Source organism: Gymnoscopelus braueri, assembly GCF_963280865.1.
Source record: "Gymnoscopelus braueri genome assembly, chromosome: 2".
Lineage (NCBI taxonomy): Eukaryota > Metazoa > Chordata > Actinopteri > Myctophiformes > Myctophidae > Gymnoscopelus > Gymnoscopelus braueri.
The window spans coordinates 21,070,127-21,084,331 of record NC_137604.1 but is presented as its reverse complement, the minus strand read 5'-3'; the positions used below and the strand labels follow the sequence as shown (position 1 = coordinate 21,084,331).

At 39.8% G+C, this 14,205-nt stretch overlaps 1 protein-coding gene across 1 annotated transcript in view; it reads right to left on the bottom strand.

Annotated features, from left to right (window-relative positions):
• Positions 1-14,205, bottom strand: part of sorcs1 (sortilin-related VPS10 domain containing receptor 1) — a gene marked incomplete at its 5' end in the record, with an annotated part of 274,435 nt that overhangs the window by 38,644 nt on the left and 221,586 nt on the right. The window contains 4 exons of the mRNA XM_080441450.1: positions 339-456; positions 4,496-4,603; positions 8,053-8,144; positions 13,433-13,509. Of these exons, the coding sequence (XP_080297576.1) occupies positions 339-456; positions 4,496-4,603; positions 8,053-8,144; positions 13,433-13,509 (395 nt within the window). The remainder of the gene's footprint in view (positions 1-338; positions 457-4,495; positions 4,604-8,052; positions 8,145-13,432; positions 13,510-14,205) is intronic.

The window sequence follows — 14,205 nt, the reverse complement described above, 5'->3', positions numbered from 1 at the left end:
GTATCCTTTAATCCTTAAATTCTGACTGTACTTTGTGCTGTTTACATTTCTGACAAATAAACAGTCGTGGAAAAATAATTAAAATGTTTTACTTAAGTAAAAGTACCGGAATTCAAAATGAACTTGAGTATTAGTACAAAAGTATTGGTATCAAAAAGTACTTAAAGTACCAAAAGTAGAAAGTACGCATTATCCCATTTCACAAGTTTTCAGATGTATAGAATGTATCAAAATCTTTTGAAAATAGCAGATCTACAAGCTCACAATGCGACGCATTGTGAGCTTGTAGATCGGCTATTTTCAAATGGCCCGAAACGCATACGGCGTGGCGTGATTACCTGATCGTGTAGGTGCCACGTCTGATAGTCGGCCTCGGTGCACCTCCTGTTGAAGATGGACCTGAAGTCTATCTTCACCAGCTGCCATTCAGAGCGATGACTGACATGGCCAAATATCCTGGAAAATAGCCAAGCACACACTGCATTGTCTGGTATACACACACTACTGCACAGATAATGACCTGGCAAATGCACTGAGTATCAAAGAGGTGAAAATATAATAGGAGGGAGAGAGAGAGGGGGAGGGGGGGGGGGTGTTAGGGGTTAAATATCTTGCTCAGGGAAACTTTGACACATATACACTCTCTTGCTTTTTGAGGTTGCCCCTTGGTTTATGTTACTGCCAAGTCCGCTGAATGTATTCACCTTACTTTTAATACCCTTAACCCTGCAAGACCCACAGTAGCAAATGTGCAACATTTGTATTTTATATTAAAAAAAAAAGGGTATCAATCATTTGTTTTCCTGTTCTTTTTTTCACCTAAACATCATCATTGGATCCTATTGTTTAGTCTTGCAATGCCATTAGCCAGGATATTTGCATATAAATACCCCCCACAGAGGCAGGAAACATCACAACTTCCGAACAACTTCCAAACTTCCAAAATCTCTTTTTCACTGGACGGGATTCCTCACAAAAAAGTAGGCTCAGTAATATTTTTGGTGTGATCATTTGATCGTTTGAATGTGTTTTGTTCTATTCAGGTTTTTTGTAACTTTGGAATTTTACTTTACTTTGACTATCATTTTACTTTGATGTATGTGTTTCAAACTTCCACAAAGGATTATGATTTTGTGATTCATCATGGCTATCATGTTGTTGTTGGTTATCGTCGATTGGAAAGCACTTTTTTTGGGGGGGTCAACTGTGCTCTAATAAATAAAGATGACTTGACTTGACACAGAGCGAGCCAAAGATCAGGAACAGCTGACCGGCCTCTCTACCCACTCACTCACGGCCGCTTCCAATGTTTTGAGAGCAACTTTTAAATCATCCAGGCTCTCCCCTTCACGGTGAAAGGCGTCACGTTTGCTGCTAGGCTGGGAAAAGCGCGAGCCTAACAGTGTGAATATCAATACTTTCCGAGTATAGTCCAAAAGAATGATCTGAATCCAAGGTTATGAGACTAAGCAGATAAATATTCTGTCACAAACCAAATTGGGAGGGCGTGTTTCTCGGTGCTGACCGCCTCACTATTCATACCACAGCAAATTTATCACAATCAATCTGTCAATTAGCTCGCGAGGCGCACTGCCATGACAGGCACTCACTGTAAAAAATGAGTACAAATTATTGTTTTTTTTTAAAAGAGTGCGCGATGGTCTTATGAGAACTAATGGTGTGTCTGCGAGCAGAGAGCCTCGAGATCTCGAAGAAAAAACTAGACAAAATCGCTATATTCTTCGTGCAAGTCCTGTCCCAACCCCTCCCTATGCCTTGCAAGTGATGTCTCATCTGCATCAAACCAAAAATGCGAGTGAGTAATCCCCCCATTGTCTCCTATTCCCTTTATTCTCTCTGTGGCGCCTGATCTACTGTCTGCTTTGTTGTGCTTTGGCGTTGTCGCCCACCGAAAATAGCCGATCTACAAGCTCAAGCTCCGTGACGTTGACGTGTTCAGTGGTGGAAAAAGTACTGAAATGTTTTACTTAACACATTGAGTGCCAAAACCGTAATATTATGTCTTTATGTCAAATACACCCGTGGAGTGCCATAAAGCCAAAAAAACTTACATTTACGTGAAATCGATCTTTTTGTTTTTTTTTGTTTTTTTCCACAAGGGGGGGGCTAGCGCAGCCCTGGAATCACCCATGAACACTCTAAGAAGTAAGGGACAGATGGATCACCGTGCCAAAAAATCTGGCTCCCATCCGCTTCCATTCTATCTCCTTGCTAAAAACCTCTGTATCTCCTTAACTTTTTACAGTGGGCAAAACGAGTCATTCTCGATGCACGATCGCTCCGCAATGGTGACTCGCGTGAGACATGTTGTTGTTCCAGGCTTTAGCCAGGACCATCGCGCACCCTACACACATGCATTGTTTTTCATGGATTGCTCGTCGTAGAGTCTACAGCTTTAAACAGAACAGCGCAGCGCAACGGTGAGATTTCTGGCACCGAACGTAATCTGTTATTATAAAATTCTGGCACCCAATGTGTTAAGTAAAAGTATCAATACTGCAATGTAGAAGTACTCTGTTACAAGTAAAATTCCGGAATTCAACATTTACTTGAGCAAAAGTACAAAAGTATTGGTATCAAAATGTACTTAAAGTACCAAAAGTATAAAGTACTGAAGGGTTTGAAAATAGCCGATCTACAAGCTCGCGACGCGTTGTGAGCTTGTAGATCGGCTATTTTCAAATAGCCTAGGTATAAAATAGGGCTAAAGTGGTTAATGTATGTTTTATAATATAATAATGTATATCTGCAAAGTAACTAGTAACTAAAGTTTTCAAATAATTGTAGTGGAGTGAAAGTACAATATTTGCCTCTGAGATGTAGTGGAGTAGAAGTAAAAGTAATTAGAAATTGGAAATACTCAAGTAAAGTACAAATACCTCAAAATTGTACTTAAGTCAATGTACTTAGTTACTTTCCACCACTGCGTGTCGCGAGCTTGTAGATCGGCTATATTTGTGTGCGCGACCAGGTTATAAATCTGCCATGAGTCTCTCTCTGTCTGTCTTGCCTCTCTCTCTCCAGCTGTGTCCCATGGTTTCTCCTGGACTACAAACCCTCGACTGTCACTCTGTCCCCTTTGGCAGGTGCCATAAAACATTGATGTAATGATGGTGAGGAAACATTCCGGTAACATGGTCCCAAAAGTTCTCCATCTCGGCTGCATTAACCCGTTCGATGCGGGAAAGCAGCTGTGTTACCACTTTATCCATATTTTATAGGCCTACTTTGGCTATTCGAAAATAGCAGATATACAATACAACTTTTAGATCTGCCATTTCAGAAAAATCGTGAACATTTGTGCAAATCTTCAAATATATATATTTGTAAGTGATTTTTTTTACTCAAATCTTTGCTTCTGGGGGTCCCTGGAACTAGACGGGGGTCCGCGGCCAAATACATATAATTTTGGGGGTCCTTGATATGAAAAGGTTTGAGAACCACTGATATATATTTTTTAAACGGTTAGGATTTAGAAGACATTTGTAGAATAAATATTCAAAGATTTGCACAAATGTTCAAGATTTTTCAAAAATAGCAGATCTACAAGCTCATAGCGCGGCACTATGAGCTTGTAGATCTGCTATTTTTGAATAGCCAAATAAATAAAAAAAATTACACAGAACGCGTTCCCGGTCTTAAAGGGTTAAGAGGAGAGTAACACCAGGTCATGCTGTATCTAGCGTCTGCGCCGTTCGGCATTTCGAAAGAAGTTACAGGTTTTGGAGAGCAACTTTCTTCTGTTTCTTTCTTTCTTTCTTTCATTCTTTCTTTTTTTTTCAACTGATATGGTTTGATCATTTTGATCATTTCCCTCATGTTCTTCAAATGGACGGTTATGCTGTCGCCGGGCTGCCGCGGCATTGATCTCTCCTGTGATCTGAATCCAAAGAGATGGACAGTTTTGATGTCGGCTAGACCTTGAGAGAGAAAATCTTTCTTATTCATGAAAGGAAATCAGGCAGTCAAGAAATGCTGATTCCAGCATTACATACGCGTGTGTGCCTGCATGTGCGCGGGCGTGTGTGTGTGTGTGTGTGTGTGTGTGTGTGTGTGTGTGTGTGTGTGTGTGTGTGTGTGTGCGTGCGCGCGTGCGTGCGTGGAAAAATGGTTGCTTTATGGTTGAAAAAAATATTTTTAGCCATTCAGGTTGGGGTTTCGGATTACGGGTCCATTTGGTTCCATTTGTACGCTCTCAGAGTTACACACCCGCAAGGGGCCATTTGGAACCCCCTCAAGGAACCATGAGAGTGTTTCCAGTGAGCCAACATGCACAACATCAGCACCCTGACACTGTTTGACCAGAATGGAACAGAGCCTTCGTTAGCATCATTGGTAACACCTGTTAAGGAACTTAAGGAAGAGGCCCAATTTCTTTACAGTATGGCTGCTGTGCACAGAGCCTATATTGTACACCCATGCACGGACACATACACACACATATATAACATATACACATATCTTCATCACTCACGTCATAATGAGAGTCTCTTCCCCAGGCTCTCCGAGCACCCCGTCCACAAACAGAGGGGAGTTGGTGAAGCTGTACTTGTTCCACTGCCGACCTTCATCAAAGCTCAACCTGCAAAAAACAGCACAGCATCAACCCACTAAGACCGGGAACGCATCTGTGTAACCATTTTAACCGTTATTTTATACTTTGGCTATAAAAAAAATATGAAAATGTGTGCAGATCTTTGAATAATAAATATATAATTTAGAGTGAACATTTGTTACTCAAATCTTTGCTTCTGGGGGTCCCTGGAACAACATATTTTGAGATGGGGGTCCGCGGCCAAATACATATCATTATGGGGGTCCTTGACATTATAGCAACATAGGTTTTTTCAAAAAACTGTTAGGATTTAGAAGGCATTTGTAGAATCCCCCAGAAGCAAAGATTTGAGTTACAAATGTTCGCTATATACATTAAAAGATTTGCCCCAAAAAATCACAATTTTTCAAAAAAAATGCAGATCTACAAGCTCAAGTGCCGCGCTATGAGCTTGTAGATCTGCTATTTTTGAATAGCCAAAGAAATCCCGCAGTGAGTCCACACCAGAAATATAACGACAACGATAGTCGTGAATGATATGGTTTGGCTCACTTTCAGAACTTTTTTTACGAACGATAGAAACGCTGACAGCCAATCACGATCCACCAGAAGGACATCTGCGATGCAATCGGTCTCTCTCACCCTCTGAATCGCATTAGTTTTATAATTAACGGAGATGAGGAGACGATTATAAAGATAAAGAAAACTTTGATTGTCCAATACATTTGACATAAAATGGAAACTTGCCTTTGGCACACTGGCATTTCAGACCAGTATACAGTTTGTTTTCAGTTGCAGGCATAGGTAATATGGTAATCAGGTACAGTAAACTATCTCACCCCCTTATAATTAATCAGTCAGGTTATCTATATATATATACAGTATCCTATTGCATGTGTCTTTCAGCAACACTGTCACAGAGTCCAGGGGCGTAGTAATGTTACATTCAGCCATTTTGATAACAGTGTATATATATAGGTACCCGAAATCTGTCACAAACCTGCAAAAAAAGTATAAAAAAACGCTAATAATTTGCGCGCACACGCACGGTCGGGCCGTGTGTGCCCACCCGCGACTCCCTAGGCCCAGCCTCGGCTAGCGTTCTGGCTACGCCACTGACAGAGTCTCTCTCTCTCTCTCTCTCTCTCTCTCTCTCTCTCTCTCTCTCTCTCTCTCTCTCTCTCTCTCTCTCTCTCTCTCTCTCTCTCTCTCTCTCTCTCTCTCTCTCTCTCTCTCTCTCTCTCTCTCTCTCTCTCTCTCTCTCTCTCTCTCTCTCTCTCTCTCTCTCTCTCTCTCTCTCTCTCTCTCTCTCTCTCTCTCTCTCCCCTCTGTGTGTGTGGGTGCTAGTAGCTGCAGACAGCACAGCACGTTTTTCTCTGCCACTGTTAACAGAACGTTATCGTTAATCGTTCATCAGTGTGGACGCTCACGTAATCATCGTTACAGTTATCATGCTTGGTGGAAATCGAATCATAAGCCAATAATGACCCTTGACCTTTTTTTTTATTTCAAAGAGTTCCAGTTTGATATGCATTAGTGCATTGGTTCTCAAAGTGGGGTCCGGGGACCCCCAGGGGTACTTGAGGGGGTTCCAGGGGGTACCCAGCAAAATGTAGTAATATAGCATCACAATAATCATGACCTTTGGACCTTTGGAACAAAATATTTGAGATAGGGGTCCGCAGCCAGATACATATCATTTTGGGGGTCCTTGACATGGAAAAGTTTGAGAACCACTGCATTAGTCCACGGACCAAGAGGAACCACATGGACCCGTAAGGTCTCAGATTTAAAGGGACATTTCACTTTCAAAAAAACTTTCGGTCATTTTATCGTCTACTCAGGCTTTTGTGAGCACCCCAGACAGTTTTTAAGTAGCTTGATTCAGTATTTAGATATTTGATATTCATTTTATCAGAAATACAAGCTCATTTTAAAAAATAGCAGATCTACAAGCTCTACAAGATCTACAAGCTCTTCTGGGGGTCCTTGGAACAACATATTTCCTATACAAACCCATTGTAACTTCAAACTCCATTTTAACCATGTTAAATACATCAGAAACACCCGTCCATGGTGTTCTGGTGACTGCTATTGTCCTTCTAATACGTGAGGAGGCCGTGTTTTTTCAATAACTTTTTTAATTTATTTTGAAAAACATTAAATACAATAAAAAATAAAAAAATGAAAAAAGTTATAAAATGAATATCAAATATCAAAATACTGAATCAAGCAACTTAAAAACTGTCTGGGGGGGCTCACAAAAGCCTGAGTAGACGATAAAATGACCCAACGTTTTTTTTTTAAGTGAAATATCCCTGTAAGGCCCGTTCAAAGCAGTGTAACTATAATTATAACGATAACTATAACTATCATAATTCACCATTGTCTTTGTTGTAGCTGTGGTGTGAACTCCGCCGGCCACTTGAGTTAGAATGATTTTTTATAGTCATCAATATAGTTATAGTGCTTTGTGCGAATGCCCCCTTTTCGGACCTGTAATGCCCCCAAGGGCCCCCTGGGATTCTCTGGACCCCCCCCCCCCAAAAAAAAAAACGCGAACCGCGGTCTCCTATTATATTCCGAACGACACGTAACGCTCAGTGGACGATGAAGAGACAGAGGGAGCTACAGTAATTCCCCAAGTCAAACACTATCTACGTAAGTGGTGGAGAAATGAACGACAGACGGTCATCACAGAAGAATAAATTCCACGCCCCGGCAGGGTTGTTAAGCCATTAAGACCGGGAACGCATCTGTGTTATTTTAAGATTTCTTTGGGCTATTCAAAAATAGCAGATCTACAAGCTCATAGCGCTGCACCGAGTGCCGCGCTACGAGCTTGTAGATCTGCTATTTTTGAAAAATCGTGTAATTTTTTTTGCAAATCTTTGATTTGATTCTATTTTTAAAGCGAACATTTGTAACTCAAATCTTTGCTTCTGGGGGGTCCTTGGAACAACATATTTTGAGGATGGGGGTGGTCGGTGGACAAATACATATCATTTTGGGGGTCCTTTACATGAAAAAAGTTTGAGAACCACTGATATATAGCAACATACGTTAAAAAAAAACTGTTATGGATTTAGAAGACATTTGTAGAATCCAAAGAAGCAAAGATTTGAGTTACAAATGTTCGCTTAAAAAAAAAATATATATATTCAAACTAAAGATTTGCACAAATGTTCACGATTTTTCAAAAAAAAAAATCAGATCTACAAGGTGCCGCGCGATGAGCTTGTAAATCTGCTATTTTTTTTAATAGCCAAAAACATCTAAAAAAAACATGACACAGATGCGTTCCCGGTCTCAACGGGTTAAAGTAGAAATAATTACTTTTTTCCCCCTGCCTTTGAGATGTACTAATTTGCCTGCGTTTGACTATAACGTCAGGCTCGGAAACGCTCTTCCTTCCTCCCGGGGGAATGAGTCACGCTGAGTGACGAACGGCGGCTCCCGGCACGATAATGACTCACCACAGGTGTCGGATGGGGAGAGGAGTGTGTCTTATGGCCACCAGGGCTCCTCCTTGGTCTAGGTACAGCACGGCGTACTCCTCATCAAAGATCTATACGCATGCAGGCACACACAGAGAACGCATGGAAGATTTAGAGCAACGGGGGTGAATAACAGCTCGTTATCTCCTAGCCTCTATGAACTAAATTATATAGTGAAACACTTGAAAGATATAGATATATATAGACAGTGGGTGGGAAAAGTACTCAACATGTTTTACTTAAGTAAAAGTATCGATACTGCACTGTAGGAATACTCAAGTTACAAGTAAAAGTCCGGAATTCAAAAATGTACTTGAGGGAAACTACAAAAGTATTGGTATCAAAATGTACTTAAAGTACCCAACGTAACAGTACTCAAAAGTATTGTGCAGAATGTCCCGTTTCAAGTTTACAAATGTATAAAAATATTTTGAAAATAGCAGATCTACAAGCTCACATGAGGGCTGAAGTGGTTCATGTACAGTATGTTTTGTGATAATAGTACAAATCTACAAAGTAACCAGTAACTAAAGTTTTCAAATAATTGTATTGGAGTAAAAGTACAATATTTGCCTCTGAGATGTAGTGGAGTAGAAGTAAAAGACAATCCAGTAAAGTAAAAATACCTCAAAATTGTACTTAAGTACAGTACTTGAGTAAATGTACTTACACCACACCACTGGATATAGATACACACACACACACATTTTAGGATGGTGATTTTATTAATAGCATTTTTAACCCTTTAACTAAAGCCTGAAATAGCCAATCTCCAACACGTCACAGTGCTGCTATTTTTAGTGTGGGACATTGGTGCGGAGCTACGTATAAATCAGGCATACAGTAACTCCAAACTTAACACCTAACCTCTTAAATGTCTAATCCCTAAGCCCAAACTGAATCTTTTCCTAATTGTAAGTCTCCCCAAACTCCCCAATTATTATTATTTTTTCGTTTTAAAACAACAAATATAGGCCTATACTTTAAACAGTCCAGTCAAATAGTAGGTTTTGACTTTCAGTAGTCTTGTTTTAATAGCCTCTCTCTACTATTCCATCATCGTGCTCTGAATGAGTCTCAATGACACAGCATAATACAACCATTTAGATGCAACAGTCAACAGCCCTCTTTTTCCTTGTACAGCAGCACTTTTTTTCCAGCACTCTTTTTTATATTTTCCTTTCCTCCTCAATCTGTCTCACAACATCTCTATTGTCATTTCTGGTTTCTTACTTCTATTCACATTTGTCCTTACTTTCACTGAAAGAAAAAACAAAACAAAAAAAAACACCAGTTTTATTCTGAGTCGTTTTTTTGCCTTTAACCCATTAATACCGGGAACGCTTTTAATTTAAAATAGTGAAAACGTGTGCAAATCTTTGAATATATATATGTTTAAAGCAAACATTTTTTACTCTCTTACAACTTCTGGGGGGTCCCTGGAACAAAACATTTTGAGATGGGGGTCCACGGCTATATCATTTTTGAAAACCACTGATATTATATGTTTTTTTCAAAAAAAAAAAAAAGATTTAGAAGACATTTGTAGAATCCCCCAGAAGCAAAGATTTGAGTTACAAATGTTTGCTTTAAAAATACATATATCCAAAGATTTGCACACATTTTTCATGGTAAAAAAAAAGAAAAGCAGATCTATAAGCTCATAGTGAGGCACTCTGTGCAGCGCTATGAGCTTGTATATCTGCTATTTTTGAATAGCCAAAAAAAATCTTAAAATTACACAGATGCGTTCCCGGTCTTAATGGGTTAAGATTGTGGTATGTATATTCTTTTGTTGTTAATAAATACATTAGAATGAAATAGATAGCTACAGACAGTGTTTCGACGGTGTTTGTGCACCATAGAATCATTCATTCTGACCAATCACCACAAGCAAGCGCTGAACCAAAACACGCCCACCCATCTGTCAACTATGACTATGTGAGTTGGAGTAGCCTAGATATACCTGCTGTAAATAAGAGTGATTTCCTTTGCCAGTGACACAAGGGAGAAATCAGTCTCAAGGCAAGCCAGGCCAGTGGGAATTGTCCTTAATTTCCCGAAGGCCATTCTGGTCCAACACGCACGCATGCACGGATGCACACACACACGCACACGCACACTTTGCAGCCTTGAAATACAAGAAGTAGAAGTTGTTCTCCCACAGGCAACTTTATTACATCCTTGATTTTACATCTCTTAATAAGAGATCAAGAAAAAGTGTGGAAAACACAACACTTTTCTCACTCTCATGCTCTGACGTCCCCCCCCACTTACCTACCTGTCTGTCTGTCTGTCTGTCTGTCTGTCTGTCTGACTATTTATTGTATACCGTAGTCTCTCAACACATACAACTGTAAACCTCTTCAATAACTTGCATATAACTGATAACTGATAACTTGTACTCAGTGGTGTAAAGTAACCAAGTATACATTTACTCAAGTACTGTATTTAAGTACAGTTTTGAGGTACTTTTGCTTTACTGGAGTATTTCCAATTGTCTATACTTTTACTTCTACTCCCCTACATCTCAGAAGCAAATATTGCACTTTTGCTCCACTACAGTTGTTTGAAAACTTTAGTTACTACTATAGTTACTTTGTAGATTTTGATTATTATTACAAAACATACATTAAGCACTTCAGCCCTGTATACATTACGGCCATTTGAAAATAGCCGATCACAATGCGTCGCGATGCGACCCATTGTGAGCTTGTAGATCTGCTATTTTCAAAATATTGTTCGACATTTTATACATTTTTAACTTGTGAAACGGGACATTCTGCATAATGAGTACTTTAAGTACATTTTGATACCAATATTTTTGTACTTTTACTTAACAGAGTACTTCTACATTGCAGTATTGATACTTTTACTTAAGTAAAGAATTGGAGTACTTTTTCCACCACTGCTTGTACTGTATAATGTTTAGGGTGCAACACACAAACTATACGACTATTTAAAAAAAAAGCGAGTGTCACAGAAGTCGAATGAGCTAGAGTTTAGATGTTCATCATCGTGATGATAATACTGTAGGTTCCACTAACAAATCAGGACATCAGGATAACTCCATCCCACCGAGCAACACAAACACACACATACCCACACACACACACACATACCCACACACACACACATGCCTATTAGGATTAGATCTTGTCATCTCACTGCTTCAGCGGTTACAGAAACAAGCGTCATAATGTGATGCTGGCATAAAGAGAGGGTCGCCCACAGGCGCTGTGCGCAAGAACTGAATCTGATTACTCCTAAGATTTCATTGGGTTATCACCCACTAAAACACTGAACAGGGTGTGAGGATGGTGATATCATCAAGAGAGTGGCAGATCTGTTAGTCTGCTGTACCCCCCAGCTGGAGACTACAGACTATAGCGACTTATTTTGGCTCTTTTGAGCAGTGGTGTAAAGTAACTAAGTACATTTACTCAAGTACTGTATTTAAGTACAATTTTGAGGTTATTTTTATTTTACTGGAGTATTTCCAATTTACAGTAATTTTACTTCTACTCCACTACATCTGTGAGGCAAATTGTATGCTTTTACTCCACTACAATTAGTTGAAAACTTTAGTTACTATATAGTTACTTAGTAGATTTTGATTATCATTACAAAACATACATTAACCACTTCAGCCCTATATACATTTTGGCCATTTGAAGATAGCTTCAAATAGCTCATGATGTGTATATTTCATAAACATAGATACAAATCTAGGTCATATATTCACTCTACAAGTAGCCTACAGTCAGACAGAAGAAGTGGATTGAGACAGAGAGGTGGCTGTTGGCTGACCGGGGTGTGGGGTTAAAATTAACATTCTCTTTGTTGTTTACCTGGGAGACAGAGGTCTACTGTGTGTCTCCCATTCCCCTTTCCTGCCCTAACAGTTGCAAATGTTTTGGGTCGGGTGGGGGCTCACCTTTGAAGTCTGACACACCCATACCTGTACCTCCTCTTTCTCTGAATGTGCTATAAAGACTATGACATGTAAGCTTGTAGTGTGTGTGTCACTCAGCGGCCGTCAGGCTGTTGTGTGGTGGGGACCTCAGGGTCTCCATAGAAAGCTGTCTGTACTATGCAATAAATGGAAGCAAAGAAACCTCACTGCTGGAGTGATGACTCAATTCATTCTACAACCATTCATTCTCACCACTGGAACAACAAATTATCTACAATATGGCGTTGTTGGCAACTACAAAAGTGCAATAGAAACCTTTAAGTCTGTGGTTTTCAGATACCACATATGGGTTGTCGGCCGTGGAAGAGATACTACACTCACAATCGCGACGCATTGTGAGCTTGTAGATCTGATATTTTCAAAAGATTTCTATGCATTTGAAAACTTGTACATAATGAGTACTTTCTACTTTGGTACTTTAAGTACATTTTGATACCAATACTTTAGTACTTTCTAAATTCAGAATTTCTGACTTTTACTTGTAACAGAGTATTTCTACATTGCAGTATTGATACTTTCACTTGTGAGTACTTTTTTCACCACTGCTTTTGAGAGGGACAAATTTGTGTTGGCCATGTGGTTTATACGTGAATGTCTGAAACGCTGATACCATGTCAATCAGATAATCTAAAGCCTGATTCATAATTAATCGCAAAGGCGCTGTCGCGTGGTGAACATAGTCAACGTAAAAGCTCACAGCATGGCACATACGGGTCGCGTTGAGAGCTTGTAGGTCGGCTATGTTTGGAACGCCATACCATTGTGTGCCGCGAAGCATAAAATTCCGGTGACCAGACATTTCAACATTAACACAACGTAATATTACGTTTACTTCTTATTTTTTCCACCAGAGGGCGCTCTAACGCAACTTAGGAATTTTTGACGGGCGAGATCTGCAATGGCGGATCGCGGTAGAAATGTTATTGTTCCAGTCGTTAGACGGAACAATAATCGCCCAGACACCCTTTGTTTACATCCGGGTCCTCGTTGTGGCTTCTGCAGCTCTAAAAGGATCGCCAATAAACGGTAGAAAACAACTGGCACTGGCTGTACCCTGTTTTAAAAAAAACCTCGACTGGCACTCAATGTGTTAACTACCAAATCGTCCTGGTTTTCACCGCAATTAAATTAATAATGCTTGTTTTGAGTGCTTTCATAATATGTTTGTCATGTACTGTTCTGTTTAAAGGTGCAGTCACTAGGTGTTAAAATGATTGTCCCCCCATCCTGATGAGAACAACAACAATAAATAAATAATAGTCACCCTACTAAAAATGAGGCTTCATGCCTCTGCATGTGTGTAAAGACAAAGCATAGCATTGGCTTCCGCCTACAAACAAGAGCGGCATGTTATTCATTATACATTAAAATAAGTGCTCTCACCTGTCTCCATGTGTTGCCCGCGTCCGAGGTGATAAACACGCTGACGTTGCTCGTGGTGAGCTCTGAACCGATGGAGCCTGGAAACAGAGTGTGGGGGGGGGGGGGGGGGTTAATATAGTGGAATAGATGGGCGGAGGCAGGCTAAGTGTAGGGTGAGAGGTCAAACCACTCTCTAACCACAGCACTTACAGTACTTGTAGGTATAAACGGTGAAACTCACATTGAACTAGATCCGCGATAGAAGGCACGGCGATAGTCTGTAGTGTGTGGCGGGGGGGGAGGAGGGGGAGGCCCATAAAATGCTTTATAGATTTTAGGCAAATGTCTATAAATGCGACATCATAAACTGGCCTCTACATACTATGATAATGGTTACTGCAAGTACTCTGTCAACGGGTACAACTGGTATTGCATAACCTTTAGAGTTAGTTCCTTTAAGTCTGTGTGTCCCTATGGGTCGTAGGGCTGGTAACTTTCCACAGAAAATATTTTCCAATATTGGTCTTAAAAATTGGCAGATATTCGAATATATTCGAATATTATTATTATTATTATGAAAAAAAAATGTTTATTTGACAGGGACAATACAAAAAACTATGTATCAAGTGTTCGGATCCAATAAAACACACATTTTGTTTGTTTTTATAACTTGATAAAAAAAATTGTATTGTCCCTGTCAAATAAACGTAAACAAAAATTATAATAATTTGAATATTATTTTTCATATTCGAACATATTTCCCCCATATTCGAGGAATATTCTAAATTCGAATA